Source organism: Eucalyptus grandis, chromosome 8 (genome assembly GCF_016545825.1).
Source record: "Eucalyptus grandis isolate ANBG69807.140 chromosome 8, ASM1654582v1, whole genome shotgun sequence".
Taxonomy (NCBI): domain Eukaryota; kingdom Viridiplantae; phylum Streptophyta; class Magnoliopsida; order Myrtales; family Myrtaceae; genus Eucalyptus; species Eucalyptus grandis.
The window spans coordinates 15,777,081-15,797,487 of record NC_052619.1 but is presented as its reverse complement, the minus strand read 5'-3'; the positions used below and the strand labels follow the sequence as shown (position 1 = coordinate 15,797,487).

Below are 20,407 nucleotides of genomic sequence, written 5' to 3'. Positions count from 1 at the left end.
TTTTGATGTACTGACTTGTGATGTCCATCAAAGTTATGTAAATAAAAGCGGTTCGACTCTAACTTATATATAAGATGTGTAGTTGGTGTGCATTGCATTATCTTGATGAGCATAGGATAGGGAGATTTTGATTTTGCTTCCGCTATATGAACTGCGCTAGGACCGATTTAAATGATATAAACCCCCAAGACTTATGAACCCACTATAATTAAATGGTATCACAGTGATAAATTAGCAAGTCAAGAGAAAGGAGAGTGGACTATGGCAACCCTAGCGGATCAGGGGCCGTGTTGGGGGGTGCCACAACATAGGTTGTAGTATATGCTACTTCTGCAAAATGTCCTTACATACTTTTTGCTAATTTGCGTTATATTGCCTGTTTACCTTCCGTTTCTTCCAGGCAAATTGACTTCCTCATGTTCTATAAACCTTCACCTTCCATAGGTCCATCCAAGCATTTAGTGAATCCATGTTTTACAGCTTGTTCTCCTTCGACAAAAGGTCCTTTCAGATTTAGACACAGTTTTCTGTACAATAGCCTGTTCCCTTTCCATGCTTTAGATGTCCTGCTGTTAATCCTAATTGCAAATGGCTCATGCCTTTGTTCTACACATTCAAAAAAATTAGTAACCTTTATTATTTTGCCACCTTCCAAACATCACATGGTTTTTATAAAAAATATCAGCCTGCCTGATAGGCATTAAGGATATATAGGATCACAATAATTACGCATGGGAAATAATCCTCTGCATTCAATGTTCATCGGATTCGTGTGTGCATATGTTACCATTGAGTATAAGCAGAGATGTTGGACATTTGTTCCTTTATGCTAGCAGAACCAGTCTTTGGTGCCAGTGAGTTTTGTTTGACTAGGTTGTCCATATGACAAGCCATTTAGTAATGTGACTTCATTCCTATTAGCCTTTGGGGTGCAATAAATCTTCTCAGCTTTAGCAACAAGCTAATAGTTTTCTATCAGTTTTCCTCTCTTAATTGATTCAATCCGTGGATAACAGCCCTTGTGAAGAGATAAAATGCAGTAACGTTTTATACATACTTTTCTTAGGGGCATCCTTTCGTTCTGCTTCATCTGGTTTTCGACATGATTCTATTACAACCAGACACTCGATACTTCAAAGAATTTAAAACCTTCCCCTCCTTTCCAGGTGCTTGTAGTCCAGGAGAAGAGTGGAAAGCGTGTATGGAAGCTCCCCACTGGAGTTGTTAACGAGGTATGTTTAAGAAATCAAGTACTACATCAGAAGTATCAATACATGTTGCGATGGTTTGACCATGACTCTATCCCTGTAGGGCGAGGATATATGGTGTGGAGCTGTGAGAGAAGTAAAGGAAGAGACAGGAGTAAGTGACGAGTTTTATGTTGTGTAGAAAAGCTAATTCTCTAAGGCATTCACTTGAGAACTCCAACTAAAGCCTTATTCTTATATGTTCTACAGGTAGATACTGAATTCGTTGAGGTCCTCTGTTTCAGGTAAAAGAAATCCTCTATTTCAGATTGTGGTGCATTAATATTTTTTGGTCTTTGTTTTAGAGCCTTCTTCTATGTTTAGCCTTCTGATCTTCGAATTCGCTTTCACTTCTCTAAAACGCTCTCTTATGTTCGATCACAGGCAAAGCCACCAAGCGTTCTTCACAAAATCAGATTTGCTCTTCCTGTGCGTGCTTCGGCCTAAATCAACTTTAATCGAGAAACAGGAAGTAGAGATCGAGGCAGCCGAGGTACATTCGCACTTGCAGATCTTCTTGATTTTGGTAGAAGTACGAAGACTTTACTGATTAATCTTTGCTTGGGCTGTCTTGTACTATACTGGACTGCGTGCTTCAATCTTGCAATCTTGCTCATTCTTTTTTTTTAACAATGAATCTAGTAAAATTAGATGTACATTTTAAGCACATCATTGACTAGCTACGTCACTGAATGTCTGTTCAAGAAATGAGCAAGAAATCGAGGCTACTGAGGTAATTCACCGACCTGAAGAATCCTTTCTACCTAAGATCCAAAAGGTCAAGCACAGTATACTTCTCAACGGCTCGTAAACCTCAAATATAGTGTTCCAGCAAGCTGATCAGTTCTGTCCATCCATAGAACGAGTTTATCGAACAATTTCCCCCTATTCACAGTTTCACATCGGTGTGTTATTTAAGGTTTTGAGAACGCCATATGAGTAGTCTTTCAATTGCGCAATGGATTCCGATCAAGGAGTATGTACAACAATATCCTCCTGAGAAAAATGACCACTTCTATGAGATGGCACAGTGTCGCGACCTAAATTTCGGGTAATCATCTAAAATAAGTCTAACTTAACTTGGGTTCTCCAAAACCCATACCAATTCACGATTTAAGTTTAAATATTTAGCATGCAAAAGGGAGTTGCCACTAATCAGTTTAGTGTAGGTCGATTAGACACATAAGTAAAATAATGAGAGTATTTTACTCATATAAACTAGAGACTTTGGTACGAGGACTTGGTTACACTAAATTTCTCTAATGCCATTTTATTACCATTTCTTTTAAATTTCAAAAATGTTTTTGCAGGCAATTTGGATTTATTTCAACCTAAATTACTATTATGCAAACGGGTGATCACACAAATGCTCAATCATTGTTAAACAGTGAATAAAATAAATTGCAACAAATGAATTCCACACACTAAAGCAAGTTTTTTTTTTTTGAAATTTTCTTTTAATTAGAACTTTATCATAAATCATGCATTTAAACTATATGACCTAATTTTACTAACAAGTTATTTCTAATTAAATGAACCTTACATGTAAACTAATTGACATGCACCTAATATTTTTGTATTTTTCTTATTAAAATTTAGAATCAATAAAAAAAATCTTAATTAAACTATCTAAAATGAATAATTTTCTAACATGTTTTAGGGATTAATTTGACTTAAAACCCTATCCTATCTTAGAAAACTATTTTTTTTTTAAGAAAAATGAGATTATCTAAATGTGCAAACATTATTTAAGAGTCTTATCTATATATATATAAAGTCAATCTTAATTTATTCCAAAAATCATCTAAAAGTGCAATCCTAAAAAATGCCATCCTAATTTACTAACAGACTCCGATGCAAGATTTGATTTTTTTATTGTTATGTTTTTTAGTGTTTTTCCAAGATAAGTAACTATATCTAAAAATCAAGATATTCATCAAATGAGAATTAAAATAACCAAAAAATAATCCGTTGTCTCATGATTTAAATTAACGGTTATTTTAACCCTAAACATCATAACATAAAGTTCAAAATAATTAAAAATCCGATCTGAAGTCTTACAGATCAAATTAATAACTATAATGACTTAACAATTAAAATACTATCAAAATACCCAAAAATAATATAATTAAAAAAATAATTCGATGTCTTACGGATCAAATTAATAATTACGATAATTTTAGACAAAACCCCTGCGGTTAGTGCCTACAATAAAACGAAAATCAACTCCCAATGTTCCAATTGATACAATAATAGCAAAACTTAAAAAATAAAATAACATAACATAAAATAAATGAAATATAAAAAAATAAAAGGAAAAGTAAGCAACCTAAGGAAAGTGGGGCAGCAGGTTGGTCGGCGCCGGGTGGAGGATGACCGGCGTCGGAGCTCCGGTGAGGGCTGGCAGGCAGCGACGGTGAGGGGCGTCACGGGCGGTGGTGCCGCAGCAACTGGCACAGAGCTGCTGCAGAATTGTCGCACGGAGGAGGGGGCGTCGGACACCGGGCGGAGTCAGGCACTGGGTCGCCGGAAGGAGGACGGTGGCGAGTGGGCTGCTGCGGGGTGAGTTGCAGGTCGCGGTGAGGCGCAGTGGTGAGCGGAGACGCGGCAGGGGCTCGGCGAGGGAGATCGGCGCGGCGACGTCAGTTGCTGCAGAGGCGGAGACGGACAGGCTAAATGCAGAGCAGGTGCAGAGGCAGCGTCGCGGTGGCTGATGGAGGAAGGCTCGGGGCAGCTGCAGGCGACGGGGCTGGCTGCAGGAGCGGAGCGGCGAGCCGGAGCGGCGGGCGTCGGCGCTGGGTCGTGGATGCTGGCGTCGGGCGCTGGGCTGAGCAGAGGATGCGTCGCGGCAGGGGGCGGAGGTGAGCGGAGACGTCACTCGGGCGTGCGGTGACTCGGCGTCCGGTTCTGGCGCCGTGGGTCGGCAGCAGTGGTGTCGGGGCGTCGGTGCTGGTGCAGGTTGCTGCGACGAGCGAGCGGCAGGAGACGCCGAGGATGCACGGCGGTGGCTGGCGAGGCAGGGCGCGGCAGTGGCTGGCGTCGCGCTTCAGGCTGGCTGCCGGACACAGAGACCGGCACGGGGACGAACGGGGCTGCTGGAATGGCGGCCGGCGCTGGGGTTCGGCGACTGCAGAGGAGGCGGGACGCAGCGCGGCGCGAGCTCACGAGTGTGAGAGATCTCCGACGGCTGGCGGGATGCTGGTGGAGCGGCGGTGGCGGAGCGACAGTGGCGGAGGCGCGGGCGCGGGACCGGCGCGGATGGGAGACGCGTGCGGCGGGTGTGGGGGAGGAAGACAAACAGTGACTTTGTTCTTCTTTTTTTTTATCTCTCTCCCTCTGCTCTTACGTCGCCTCTCTCTGCCTTTTGCTAACTTTTCACTCTCTCCTCTTCGACCAAGATGGACGAAGGCTTTTCCTTGCACAAATTTTCCTCTCAATTCTTTCTTGCACGAATTCTTTTCACGATTTTTTTTTTTTTTTTTGCCTCCGAATTCGCTCCCCCCTTGGTCACGAAAATTGTGGCTCTCTTTTATAGTGATTCAGACGACTGCTTTCCATGGCAATTTTCAAGTTTCCATCTTCTGTTGCATTAATTCATAATTACAAATCAGAATATGATTTCACAATTAACTCAATTTTGTTTCGATTCATTCTATTTTGTAAAAATTCTTGCTCTCTATTCTCCTGATTTCCTAATTGCTTCCACATTTACCAAAATTTGAATTTTATCAAAATTTCCTTTTATTTGCTCTGATGCAATTTTTTTTTTCTAGATTTGCCAAAATTAAGTGTCAACACACAAATATGCTAGGGAGAAGGCAAAGGGTCAGGGCTATCCCAATTTCAAACACTTTAAGAGCAAAACGGGTAGTGGAAAGCCTTGTTACATATACTCAAACAAGCTTGGAAAGCCGGAGTAACAGTAGCAGCATCTGAAGCTTACTTCAATTTATGCTTATGGCACAAGATAAATACATCAATCTAAGCTATATGCGTCTCCTTCCTCTTCACATGTATTATCTATCATAGTATGCCCCACATAAAATTCCCTTTGGGAAGGAAAGAGGCAGTGTTCGTAATATATTTCAAGATTATTCTTGGTTTTAAGGAATTTTGGAATCTTTCTCCCATGCTTTTGAGATTGAATGGCTCTTAATTAAAGCCAAGTTTAAAATGAGGTGCAAATAGACTATAAGAATGTTTATATTGAAAAAAATTAGCAAGATTCTTATGGCGAATGCTCTAAAATTGAAAAAGTATAAGGGATAAGAAAATTTATAACCAGTCCCATTAGCTTTTGCAATATTCAGAGACTTAATTATACCTTGTTTGGTTTGGTATTTGCAATGGGCTTTAAGACTCTAAAGTCCCTTGACCAAATACAACCGCTTTTGGTTTCTTGTTTTTACTCAATTTTGGGAAAATACAATTGCATCTCCAAAGGGCTTTAAAGGCCTTTAATTCAAAGCAAGTCATGTGTTGTATTTTCAAAATGCAAGTCTTGCCATCAATTACTGTTCATCTTCTCCAAAAATTGCCGTACGAAAAAGTCGAATGAGGGCCGACGATAATTGGTAATCCCAAAAACAATGACCATAATTGTCTTTATAGTAATGAACCGGATGTCCATCACCATCAAAGTGTCGAACATGCTTTTTTGGATCTGGCTCGGAAATGGATGGAGGAACACATGGTTCAATCATGAGTAGGGTTTGGAAAATAGAAGGACTTTCTTCCTTTTCTTTGCCAAATTTGATGGAAACAGTTCCATCTTTTTTTTTTTCCTTACGAACTCCGAGTCCGTAGATTGGATAGGCTTGTTGTGCTGATGTAGCTTCTCATAGTTGGTAATCCAGTCTCGGAAGAAGCTTGGCTAACTTCTCCTTTGGAATTTGTCTGGGAACATGGATGCAGGATGCCTGGTCATTTTGCATGGACATGAACAAGGCATCTTCATTACCATTGTTGAAGTTAAGATCAAGCGCATGGTTCTGCACTCGATAAACCATCTGGTAATGTAATGTTGCAGCTACAGAGTCAGCAATTTGAGGGGCTCCAGTGAGTTGAAGTTGAACTTTCATAAAAGAAAGTAACTGGGGATCTGAAAGGGCTATATTGAAGTTGGGGTATAGAGTGACAAAGACCGTTCCTGCATTCAAAGTAGTTTGAACAGTACCAATGCAAGCATGCTGGTATTGTGAAAACCTGGTATCTAGTAATACTATTCTTGCCACAACCGGCAAACCTTTTCGACCATGGAACGTGAGAGCAAGACGAACAGCTCCATAATGGACATGAGTGTATCCCTGTTGAGCCCATTGTCTGGAGAATTCTGGAGGGATCGAAGAGTAACAAAGTATTCCTTTTCGAGCGTGAATAGGATGCTGGTCGAATTTGGAGGACTGGACGTACTCCTTTACTTGTTTTGGGCTTTGGTGAATTAGCTGACGGATGGAGCGGATAGGTGAAAATGATGAGGTTGGTTTTGCAAAAGCGGAATAAGGGTTCATGAGGGGGGAGTTGGGTTTTCAAATCTTGGTTTCATCGCTAAGAGACTTCATAGAGATAGTCTATCTTAGAAGCATTAGAAACACGAAATTCTGGAGGTGTTGAAGATGAAGCAGAAGGTGCCAGGGTAACCGGTGCTTCAAGGGTTTCGGGTTCTGTAGACATTATGAGGGAAGATCTTCTCAGATCTAGATTCACCTACCAAGCGCATGGAATGGATTTATTAAAAACGGAACCATGGCTCGATACCATGAATGGACCTAGACTTAGAACCGGGGAAGGAGAGTAAATTTCTTGCGGCATGCATCCCACATGGGCGAACCTAGCCCTTCGGGGACGGCCCATTAGCAAGAAACCACTCAGCCCTTTAGTTCGAGCCTAGAGACACTCGAGATGCCGGGATGGAATCGTTTCTAATCTATCCAAGCTGCCTTTCTTGAAGGATCCTACCAGATTTAAGAAGAAGAGGAATTTAGAAAGCCATAGAGAGGTTTTCACAAAGCACACACTTTACTTCAGGGGACTTTGCCCAAAACATTACACCCTCCTTGCCTTATATAGGCAATAAGAGGTTACAAAGACACACACACAGGACCTAGCTCACGGTCCTAAACAAACAAGGGCACCGAAAGGGAATTATTCGAACACTATGAACAGTAACTGTACTGTGAACAGTACTTTCCCTAGCCTAGTGCTACAGTAAAAGTGAACAGTGATTTGCTACAGTGAAAATGTACGGACTCAACGGTCTCGTCCGTCTCGAGCATTGTAGGCGCAAACCGAATCATCCGAGTTTTCTTCTAGGAGATGTGCCTCGTATTTTTGTTCAAGGGCTTCAAGGTCTTACGGTGAGAGAATTTGATTCAGCCTTCGTGATGAGGATGCTTGTTCATGAGCCCAATGTGATGCTTTTTCTTCAACCCGGTTTGTATCTTCATCTTCTTTGAAGGTCAATAATTCTTGGCCGAGGCCGTTGGATGGTTACCGCATAAAAGATGTGTCCATGCTTTGGAATTGTTCGTAGGGATCCTGGGACAGAGGTCCTCCAAAGCGTGCGTAGGGGTCTTGGGTGGATTGGAGAATGTCATCTTCGCTTGTCATTTCAGGCTCTTGGGACGATGAGGCTTGTGCGTATTGTCCGAGTGCTTCCTTAGCTTCTGGTGCTAGGTCATAATGATCCCACGTAGTGGGTGCATTATTCCAAATATCTTCGGGAATGGTCTTGTTTTCCCCGGCATAGGATTCTCTCGGTTCTCGATATTCATGTTCACAAATTCGAACGGATCTAGGATAAGATTTGTAAATCCGGGATTCCCAAATTCGGGTTAGGTTTATAAGATGTAGTTCCTATTTCCGTGGTGCATGAAGAATACTACCATTATTTCTGCAAAATTCCAAGGGCGTCGAAAAAATAGGATGGTATGGACTTCGAGGATCTGGTGTCATGGATCTCGTTCTTTTTCCAAGTCTTGTTTCCAACATGTAGGATGATAGAACCAATTTAGAAATTCTAAAAGATTTCTATCACATTCTTTTTCAATGTTTCTTCCGAGCAAGAATATCCTTGTGAGGTTAGCAATGAATCTTCTGGTTGGGATTTCAAAGGCTATTAGATACTTATTGGTTAAGTACCATAATAACGTTTTGAGTTGTTCAGGAAAATCATCTTCTTTCCAGATAAGAGGATGAATGAATGGATAATTCATGTTTAACCCAAAAGGATAAAGAATCGAACCTCCATTGAACCTGAATAGATCTATATGGCTTTGCCACATGAGGTTCTCAAGTTTTCAGCAAAGTACATCGTTACGGATTTGTTGAATAATCTCCTGGGGTATTTCCAGCTTTGCGAATATTTGATGTTCTCAATTTTGTATTTCACTCCATGGTTGAGCATATGGAAAGCAGGCCTTTTGATATACATGTTGATCTCGGCTGGTGCCTTTGGCCTTGATAAGAAATTAGCAAGTACATTCTTCTTTCAGAATATGCTTAGTTTCAAAGGAGTATTTTGAAAACCATTCAGCCCATCGAAGCAGTTGGGAATTTGGAATCTGCTTCTGTTTAAACTTGGTCATCTGAGGGAAAGATGCCATGTCTAATTCTACCAGAAAGTGGTGGCCAATGAGGTGGAACTCAAATTTTTTGATTCCATTTTTGACTACTAAGATTTCTTTGAAAGTGGAATGGTAATGCATTTCAGCTTGGGAAAACTTTCCACTTTTATGAGCACAGAGGAGTCTCTTACCATCGATTTCTTCAAAGAGAACGGCTGCCCAGTATTTGTCACTGGCGTCAGTTTGGAGAATTCTCTTGCCTGTTGATGGTATTTGTAATGGTGGGAGATTCGCATAATCTCCTTAAGTTACTTCTTGCTTTTGTCCGAGTTTTTCCCCAAGGTGGGGAATTCTTTTTCAGCATGGATTGCAAAGGGATCAGAAGTTTTGCAATATTTGGGACAAAAACCCTGAGATAATTGATTATCCCGAGAAATTGCTGAACTTGCTTTGTTGTGAAATTGTCCTGAGGAAACTTCAATAATTCTTGGGCTATATGCGGCCCTGGGTAGTATGTACCTTTGTTAAGGTGCATACCAAGAAATTCAATTTCTGTCTGGGCAATATTCATCTTCCTTTGGGAAAGCATAATACCATGTTTTTTTTATGATTTCTGCAAACTACTCAAGAAGTTGACAGTGTGACTGCTCATCAGAACTGTAGAGCGGGATATCATCAATGTATACTTTGCGCACTCGATAGAATTGGTTGGAAGATGCGACACATGGCCTTTTGGAAAAGGGATGGTGCAACCTTTAAGCCAAAAGGAAGAACTTTCCATTGGAAGTGCTGGTTCGGGATACAGAATCCTGTTTTGGATCTGTCTTCAGGATGGATGCCCAATTGCCAAAATCCAGCTTTGAGGTCGAATTTGGAATAGATGTGGGCCTTGGTTAGGCCACTGAAGAGAGAGTCTCTAGATGGTAAAGGGAATTTATCATCTTGAAGGAAAAGATTGAGAGGTTGATAGTTAATTACCAATCTCATTTTTCCTCCTGTTTTGCTCGGCACGTTTATTGACATAAAAGGCTTCACAAGCCCATTGTGAGTCGAAACTTCAATAAGTCCTTGTTGTAAAAGTTCCGAGCATTCCCTTTGGGCTAGAACCAAATGTTCTGGCTTCATTCCCATGTGGCTTGCCTTAGTTGGGTTTATGTCTTCGTTTTTCTTGAAAGGAAGCCGAACAAAGAACTCTGGGTTTTTCCATAAAGGATGAGAGCACCTTTGAGCAAATTCTGCATGGGATTCTGAACAGGATTCCAATAACTTCTGCATAATCGGATCTAGTAGACTCATTTGAATGGAAAATAGTCTCTGGATATTAACAAACTCAGAGAATTGATCTTTATACCTAAGACCTTTTCCAGGAATAATACGAAGCTGGGAGACTTGAGTCATGATGTCCCACCCAATTATCAGGTCTTTATTGGGAAGGTTAGATCCAAAAATTTTGCGGTTATGGAGCACTTTATGGGAAGAACTGGACAGTTATAGGAGTGGTTCGACATTTGTGGAGAAAGTATCTCCGGACGCAGAGTTGAAGTATCGGGTGTAGGGAGTCCAGAATTCTTCAGGGATAATTTTGGTGTCTAGAATAGAACAACTTGCTCCTGTGTCAATGAGAGCAATGACAGTGATTGGTTTGGCAAACTTTGAGGTAAGGATTTTAACTGGGAAGTGTGGACAATGGGTTTGACTTGAAAATATGTCAGAGTTTGGTTCTGGGGATGCTTTGGTGATATATGGAAAATATCTTGGACTCGAGTCGACCCGGTTTCCACCGGAAGTTTGGTAGGAGGGAATGGCACAAAGAGTTTGTTCGGATGGTTCTTCATCAACAGAGAACAAGGATTCAATATCATCATTTTCAAGAAAAATACCTATTTCGCTTTCAATATGATGGATGAGATGATTCGACCTTTTCTCACTTGAGGACAACTTTTGGCGAAATGTCCTTTTTGATTGCAAATGTAGCAACGATTTGATTTTTTGTGGCTTGTGCGATCCTTTCTCTTTCGTAGGTTTCGCCATTTCTTCTTTTTCCGGAAATACTTGGAGTTATGTTTGGATTTCTTTATCCAAAATTTCTTGTAGTGCTTCTTCTTGCGGAGTACTTGCCACATGTTCCATCACGCCTTTTTTGGAGCATTTAATTTTCAACTCTTGTCGGGAGCAGGGTGATTCTAGGCGTTTGTCATCTGTGATGTATGTTTTCACCATCTTGCGTTTTAAGCATAATTCTTCTAGGCATAGATGGATTCCTGCTGTATTTCTCCCAAGGGAATATCTTGTACCTGCCTTTGTTTTCCAAAAATGATCTTTCAACCATCCGGATAGTTCTTTCGGAATGGAAGTAAGGAAAACATGCTTGATTTGGTTCTGCTCCAATCGATAAAAGGTTTGAAGCATTAACTTAAAATGCTTATCAAGATGTTTCTTACGGAGGGAGCAAAGATCATCGTCTTTCGAAGAACTCTCTTTTTTTTTATCTCTATGAGATCCCCGGGTTTTCCCACAAAGACATGATATAAGAGAGTAATCGCATGGCTGAAAGTGGGTGACATTAGAAAATGGATCTGATCTTGTTCTGAAAAGGATTGCCACCAGTGCTTCAGACTTCCTGTGAATCTTGTAACAAAGTTGTACAATACATCATTCATATCATGGTTGGTGATAGACTGCGTATTCATCCAGGTGTGAAATTCTTCAAGCCTTATCGGCCATTTTTGATAAGGAATATCATCAATGGTGAAGAATTGTTTTGATGCAGTAGACACCTGATGAGTAGGCTTGCTTGTTTGGCCCATTTCAGGGTTGGAATAATCCCAAACTAATAATGTCCTAAAATGCACGACCCAAGCTGCCGCTTGAGGTCGCACGACCTCAAGCGAGGCCATCCGAGGCTAGATCCGGTAGTCCAACGGCTATATCTAGCTAGTTGGTGACTAAACTTCAAAAAGGAATTACAATTTTTTTTTAATTTAGTAAAAGTATTTTACAGATGCAATTTTTATCAAATGGCATTTTAGCCAAAGTTGTTTGTCAATATACTTTAAAATTACAATTCACCAAACGTTGTTTGCATTTTGGAAAACTCCCTTAATCCAAATGTATTTGCATTTTCCCAAAGACATTCCCTCAAAGCCAACCAAACGGGGCCGAAGTCACCTAAATAAGACATAGGAGTTGCTGCTTGGTATTAGAAATAAATTAAAAGCTTATTTGATTACTATTCTATTTATCTATTTTTTTTTTTTTGTTCCCTGAAATAGAAAAAAAGAGTATTAAAAAAAAAAACAAAAATAGAAATTCGTTTGATAATATCAACTGATTTTTTTTTTAATCCATGGAATAGATCAGTGATAGAATTAGATTTGGAACATATATAAGAAGTAAAAACACATACTTTGTTTATTCCGGAAACAATTACCAAAACAATGTCATTTTCTTTTTTTTTTTTTTTTCTTCCTTCTTTTTTCTTGCTTGTTGTCGACATTGGCAATAGCTAGCAACCAGCTAGAGATGAGGGCCAATAAGCTTGATGTTGTCTAAATCCGGCGAGGTTGAGCCTCGCCTAGCCATCGTAGGATTGGCTTTGCTTGGCCATGGCGAGGCCAAACTCATGGAGTTTGGTGAGTTCAAGCCTCACCGGCCATCACCGAGGCCTGATGACCAGTTAGAGAAAGAAGAAGAAGGAAAGGAAAAAAAAAAGAAAAATCACAGAAATTATTAAAAACTAAAACAAATTCCACATTAAAAAAAATTGAGAGTCATATTAAACACTTTTCTATTATTTTTCTATTCTTAAAATATAAATTTTAAGGTCGTGTCAAATGTGTTTTTTTACTCAGAAACTCGCATAGAGAAAAGAAATAAAAAAATATTTTTGAATAGAAATTATTTTCAAAAACAGAAATATTACCATACGCAAAATGGAAAAAGGATGAAATGGACAAAAGAAAAGTTGAGAAAGAACAAAAGAAGGAAAAGTGGGAAGAGAGAATTGTTAAGAGAAGAATAGAACTGAGTGGAGGGAGAGTTCTTGGAAGCATGACAATCCCTCCTAAGAACCCTCCTTCACTACGAAGGTAAGATAGATTTCTATAATCATGTCAAGATCAGTTTGCTAGTCTATTTTAGGAACTCCAAGAGAGGACCCATGCGTATTAAATGTCAGTTGTTACCAACAGCTCTCCTTTCACGTGTGGTACAAAACCGGTTGTAAATTATGTCATTAATTTTTAGGAACTCTAGGTATGACCGTATAACTAATGTTCGTACTAAATGTCGGTTGTTGTTACTAGAAGAATGTCACTTTTTAGTCGGTACAAAATTGGTATTTGCAAGGGGCTTTGGGACTCTAAAGTCCTTTGACCAAATGCAAATGCATTTGGTTTCTTGTTTTTACTCAATTTTGGGAAAATACAATTGCATCTCCAAAGGACTTTAAGAGCCTTTAGTCCAAAGCAGGTCCCGAGATACTTTGGGAAGTTGTATTTTCAAAATGCAAGTCTTAGCATCAATTATTGTTCATCTTCTCTTAAAACTATCGTACGAAAAAGCCAAATGAAGGCCGATGATCATCGGCCAAGGGGTCGTGTGACCCCGAATGAAGGCCGATGATCATCACCCCTAAAAATGTGCGACCCAAGCTACCGCTTGAGATCGCACAACCTCAGGTGAGGCCATCCGACGACCAGATCCGGCAGTCCAGCGCCTATCTCTGGCTGGTTGATGACTGAACTTCAAAAAAGAATTATAGTTTTTTTTTTTTAATTTAGTAAAGCTATTTTACAGATGCAATTTTTACCAAATGGCATTTTAGCCAAAATTGTTTCTCAATATACTTTAAAATTACAATTCACCAAACGCTGTTTGCATTTTAGAAAACTCTCTTAACCCAAATGTATTTGCATTTTCCCAAAGATATTCCCTCAAAGCCGAACCAAACGGGGCCTTAGAATATCCTGCAAACACAATTTTAGTGCAATAAAATCCAAAAGTTCCGCTCAGTCATCCTTCTTCCCCTTTTTTTGTCAATAGCCAAAAAGATACTAGATGAACCAAAATATTATAGCCCAACCATAGTAGGAAAGTTAGTCCAAATATCCAAACATAAAGTGAATCTGAAAAACATTACTTGCCAAACTGAAAAACAATCCAAATTTTCAAGAAATAACGCAAGCAAAGAAAGTTGTTTAGAGGGAAATGGTTGGTTTGGGTTAGGGTCTGAATAGAAGAAGAAAATTTGGCTTCAGGAGGTAGTTGGACCAAAACATAGTACCGCATGTTCTTAATAGTGCGCTCCGTATTCTTCATTCTTGAATCCAACTCTTCAACCTGGTCTCTAAGGAATAGCTATAGATTCTTTAGATCTTTTTCCATAGCAATATTGTGCTCCTTCATGTTGAGTAAAGTCTAGAGGACAACCTGTCTTTAGTACTATCAATAACATGTACATTATTGGGATTTACCTCAACTCCAAGTTTCATCACCATGGGGATATCCTCTCTTCTCTATCTATCAGTTTCAAGCTCCCCCTCAATACTGGCAATTCCTTACCCTTTATCATGTATATCTTTATCAATAGAAGGGTCGAATGTAGTAAAATGTTGGATTTGCTCACTAGGAGAAGAGATGCCATCGGTTCCAGTAGGAATTTGAGGAATGTTAATGGCAAAGGCATCAACATCATCTGTGTTTTCTAGAGCCTTTGGGAAGGTCAATAGCTACATCCTCACAAATTTCTAGAGCTTTTGGAAGATCATCGGCATCATTAGCTACTTCTTTAGGAACTTATGGAGCCTTTGAAATATCATCAATACCATCCGTGTGTCTACAGGTATGTTCCCAACCAAAGGTTCCTCTGGGTCTGCTAGTACATCTGCTTGACAGTGCTCCCCCTGAGTGGATGCCATGGTTTGAGAGGGATCGATTTCATGATTGTCAGCAAGTTCCTTATCCGCAATAGGTTTCCAAACCTCATGAAGTGATCTTTGATGCTTTTCATCTTGTTCTTCCAGATGTTGTGATCATTTTCATCAAAGTACATAGGTCTTGAATCACTCTGTCCTTCCATAAGTCCTAATACAATATTACTAGCCACAAAAATATCGTTGACTCAATAGTAATAAAACACTTCAATGAAGAGTAACCAAAACTCTGATACCAAAGGTGATATTGCGGAAATAAAAGAATTCAAACTAATATTATAGTGAAACAACTCTTGGTGGAGGTTAGATTTTATTGATGTGTAATTATATCACAATTAATAATAAATAGAGTAAGGGATAGAGAATTGCACTTAAAAGATTATAGTGCTTCGGCTTTTGCAAGCCTACGTCCACTCTCTCACGCTAACAGCCTATTGGCTAAACTCCAAAATGAAGAACCAATTAGAGATTATAAGATTTGAGTAATGAATTCTCAAGCTCGTGTGAATAACTCCTTACACACTCTTACCCTCTAAATGATTACACAATGTCGCTCACAGAGAGGAATGTATTAAATCTCAAACACTCTTCAAACTTTAAAATTAGAAGCTTCAATTCTCTTGAGTTGCAATTGATCCTTTCAACTTCAAGATCTTCTTTTATACTCCTCCCAATCCAAACTAACCGTTGCACAAATCCTTAGGAAAATTATCATGTCAACCTACCCGTTGGCCTAAATCTTGCTTAAAAGATCCGATTGCTTCAAGGTCATTGAAGATAGAGTTTCCAACTACTCTACTACCCATACAATAGTTTGGGTTTCCATAAGTTGAGTATTTCATATTAAAAAAATGTTTTGCCTCAGGTATATCATTCTAGCAAAGTCAAATCTCCGAGAGATGTTTAGAATACTTTCCTTTTAGAACTACTTATAAGAAACATAGAAATCCAACCAATCATTATTAGCGGTTGTATGAGTATATTGCCTCATTCCTAATCGTTTGACAAAATAAATAAGGAAGGAAATGGCAACTCTTATTCTAATTGATATTGTTTGATTATTTTTCATAAGACTTTCCACCTGAAAATTACTTATCATCAAAATTAGAGCTGGCAAAATGGGTCATAAACCCATATGATGACCCATTTTTAGTTAAACGAGTCATATATAGGTCAAGTGAAGGTTAAATATGTTTTAGAAATGGGTCAAGTGAAAGTTAAATATGGGTCAAAAATGGGTCTAAGAAAGTAAAAAAAAAAAAGGGTCTAAATGGGTTATTATGAAACCCACTTTAAAGTTTAAACCCATGGCATTTTTAACTTTATAAAAATATTTTAATAAAAAATCGAAATTATAATTATTTTTCATATTTCAATTTTTTTTTCTTTTTCTTTTTTCTTTCTTTTTCTTCCTTCCTTAGCCGGCGGCTAGCAAGGCGACGCAGGGCCGGCGCGACAAGGCTAGGCGAGGCTCAAGCTCACCAGCGGGTTGTCGATGACCGGCGAGGCTCGAGCTCACTAGATCTAACGAGACTTGAGTTCGCCGTCATCGAGCGGCCTCGACCTCACCGGATCGACGAGATCGAGCCCCACCGAATGTTAGCGAGCTCGATCTCACCTGTGGTCGATCGCCAGCCGTCATCGTGGTGGTGGCCACCGAAGAAGAAGAAAAAAGAAAAGAGAAAAAGAAAAATAATTATTCAAACTTAAAAATTATATTTTAAAAATAAGAATAATTAAAATTATATTTAAAAATTAAAAATTATATTTTAAAAATAAAATAAAATTTTATTGCATTTTAAAAATATTTTAAAAATTTTTTTTAATTATAAAATTTTTCCATTAAATTTGTATTGCATAAAAATTGTTAAAAAAATTTGTATTGCATAAAAATGTTTTAACAATACATTTTTTAATAAAAAAATCATTGCAATAAAAATGAGTTTTTTATGTTTTGTTAAAAATTTTCATTTACAATTTTTATTTATTCAATGGTATGTTCATTTCAAATAAGAGAAGCATGTGTATAGTCTAATTTTTTTTATAAATATTTCAATTTATAGGTTTTTAAAACTATTTTTATTTTATTTACTATTTTTAATTTAATTTGAAGTTTTAATTCAATTAGCATATAGTAGAAGTTGGTTTTCCTAGAATATTAATAGGTTTTAGCAATACGGGTTGGGACGGGTATGAGTCACTAGATTTACACTACAAGAATATAAGTCAAAATGAGTTAAATTGGTCAAATATGGATCGACCCATTTTTTACCCGACCCATACCCAACCCGATCCACCCATTTGCCACCCCTAATCAAAATGAAGGTCTTTACTCATGATAAGTTTTGTCATTATTCAAAATTGTTTTAGGGAATATTACTCTAACACCATTGACTATTCTCACTTAGGCCATCGTTGGCAAGAAGGAAAACGTGATACCGTCACTGTCGCCGGCCATTTCCACGAATGATCCTTTTCCTTATGGAAAATGACAATGTTTAAAACATCCACTATATGTACATTATCTATGGCAAGAATATCTTCGAGTATAAGCGAATCTTCTCCTCTTGCATTACCGCCCCCACTCACAATCCCAACCTTTTTGTTTTCATTTCATTCTACTTTATCATATTTTTTTTTTTTTTCAGAAAAAATACGAAAGTACACCTACCTTCACGAGAGAGGCCAACAAGACCACCAACCGGGCTTTTTGTCTTTTTCCAAAGTAATAAAGTATTTAAAAAAACGGAACATGGGTATATTATTGTAGCTTATAAATGGGAAACTGGTATCCTAAAGTTCCTTTTATCATGTAATGTTAGGTGTTGAAAAGTTCAACTTCACTTCATCTTCCAGAAAACAATGCAAAAAAGCTAGGCTGGTCTTTCTTTTTCAAATCCTGATTCCATGTGCAGAATATCGGGCAACTTTCAAGAACTCTGTTCCTTGTTTGACGGGACAAAGAAAAGGAAAGGGAGGGAAAAAGAAAATGAATTCGATCTGCATTATAATGGGCGGGGGCAATCGAGAGGACGTGCAGGGATGTGCAAATATCGGAATTGGAATGCTCGATCTTTTCTGGTCAGAAATGAACGTGAAATATAGTGATGGGATAGCGATCGGTTCTGCGAAAATGGGCCAGACACGTCCCAAAGCAATGCCCTAGAAGATTCCCCTGAATTTGGTTGTAAGCATGTCGGTGCCATTTGCATCACGAAAAGGGTGCGATTATTAGGATCAATCATGGACAACATCTCTCTCTCTCTTCGTTCATGCGCAGGAGCGAACATGGCAATCTAGGTCGGGTCAGTCAGTATTTGAGGTTGTGCGATGTGAATCGCCAGTACCGACCTGGTATTTGAGGTCAACGTTAATCATCGACCGTGCTGCTAGCACCAAGTTCGGTCGTGAGCGTCATTATTGGCAACAATTGCAATGGCAATGGCATCAAGGAATTTTTATTTTTTTTTTTTTGGTTTTCCGGTTGGTAGAGGGGCGGGACTGGGGTAGGCGAGATTTTTCCCTAACAAGTGACTTTTTCATATTAATTTGGCACGGGGTTAAGTAAAAAAAAATTAAGAAGAGAGATTCGTGATGAATGGCTATGCCATTAGTGAAATGGCCATCTCCTCTAATCTGATTCATAATTCCTAAAAGGCTCGATAAAAGCAATCGATCTGTAATAGACATTAGATATAATGTCATTACTGCACCCAAACATGCTATCAGTTATGTATGTAAAAAAGCACTGAAAATATTCATTTTAGATAGATGACATGTGGCTGAGCGGAGTATCTAAGTCTGCCATTCCCCTTAATTTCTCATGCTTAGATGGACCAAAGGATCAATCTTTTTTAAATCAAGACCATTTTCCAAAGCCTAACATCTATATGTGGCGTTTGATAGGCCCGAGTTATTGAAGTAACAATTTAAAAAAGGGCCATAAAGGCTATCGATTATTCACTTCCTTGAAAAACGTAAGATTGGAAATATCTACTAGGGCAGGAATATAATAGAAGATGGATTTTTTCCCTAATTTGGGACCGTATTTTCTAGGAGCAGTCTTCAACCAACCTTTGTGGAATAGTGCAGAATTTTCTACAAATTAATATGAAGATAATAAATCAAATAGAGTATTCACGAGTAAGGCTATTAGTATCCATCTTAGATGTTATATTCACCAAGGAATTACAGAAAGAATCAACATTGCTTTTTATTGGTTGTTGAGCTTTACTTCGCAAAATTGTTGGACTTGGAAGTGGACAAGGAAAAGTCATCTAACTAGATCGGACAAGCATGACTGACGAGCTTTAAGCTATAACAAAGTTCAATCGCTCGAATTATTATTTTTTCTTTAACATTGCAAGCACGAAACTCACTATATTAAAAAATAAATTTAAGAAGAAACTCCTGGAAGAGGAAATAATTGTGCTTGAAAGGCTAAAATGGCAGGACCAATTAAAATTCTCCCATCCAATTTGAATTTTGTTAATAAGTGTCCCCATGAATTTGCTAAGGTATTGTTTGGTAAAACTTCCGAGAATAATTGATTCTATTTTTGTTCCTCCGAAAAAAAAAAAAAGGACAGAAATTCATTTAGTAAATTTTTTCGTTCTCGATAACAAAAATCCATTTTTTTTGTTCCCAAAATAGATTTAAAACAAAATAAAATAATTGAAAAAAGTAATTTCTTATTTTCTAGAACAATTTTAAAATTAAATATAACTTTTCTTTTTTCTCCTTTTTTTTTTTTTTTTCCTTTTCTCATTATCTCTTCTTCTCCCATTGGTGGTCACCAATGACTAGCTGAGTGAGGTTTAGCTAGCTCGTCAAAGCCTTGCTAGGCCAAGGTAAGGTTTGGCAAGCTTGCCGAAAGCTCACTTGGCGATTGTGAGCCTTGGCCTTGCAAAGCTCGCCAGCAAAGCCTCGCCCAAGCGAAGTGAAAGGCTCAAAACTTATAACAAAAGGAGGAAGAATAAGACAAGAGGAAAAAGAAAAAAAAAAAAAAAAAGAAAAAATATAACAAAAGTATTAAAAATTTAAGAATCCCACCAAACCCCTTGAAAAACTCAAAAATTATTCTCAATAATAGAATAAAAAATCATTTTTGAACAAAAATTATTCCCAAGAATAGAATAATTATCAAATGCGCCTTAAGTGACTTATTAGAAAAAAAAATCATGCATCCCCTTTCTTGTGCTACTTGTATCGTTATAATTGGACGAGAAGAAAATTTTCAGTAGAAAATTGCGAAAGATAAAATCAAATTTTTGCTCATTTTTTCCCTTACAAAAAGTCTAAAGTTTTATCCTTTATTTTAGATCGTCACTTACATTCGGTCTATTTTCTCTCTTTTTAAAAGGAAAAATGACATAAAAGGTCCCTTGACTTTTGAATTTACATTATCGTCTCTAAATTTTTAACTTGTTCAATACATCATTTCTGAATTTATAATTTGTCTAATATAATTCCTAAACTCCGATTCGTTGTTTAGTATGATTCATAAACTTTTAAACATTTTCTTATAATTTAAAAGATTACATTAAAAATTTATTAATAGTTCAAAAATTATATTAAGTAAATTAAAAATCTAAAGATGACATTATATATTAAATAAAAGTTCATGGATAACATTGTATAAAATTAAATTTTAGGACCATAT

The 20,407-nt window shown here is 38.1% G+C and overlaps 1 protein-coding gene across 1 annotated transcript; it reads left to right on the top strand.

Moving 5' to 3' along the window:
- Positions 1 to 1,106: 1,106 nt before the first annotated feature.
- On the top strand, positions 1,107 to 1,857 carry LOC104416440 (nudix hydrolase 2; the record flags this gene model as incomplete). Its single annotated transcript, XM_018860891.2, has 4 exons — positions 1,107 to 1,232; positions 1,312 to 1,362; positions 1,458 to 1,492; positions 1,632 to 1,857. Coding segments are annotated over 4 exons (378 nt in total), but the record flags the coding sequence as incomplete, so codon positions are not given.
- Between the last annotated feature and the right edge of the window lie 18,550 nt (positions 1,858 to 20,407).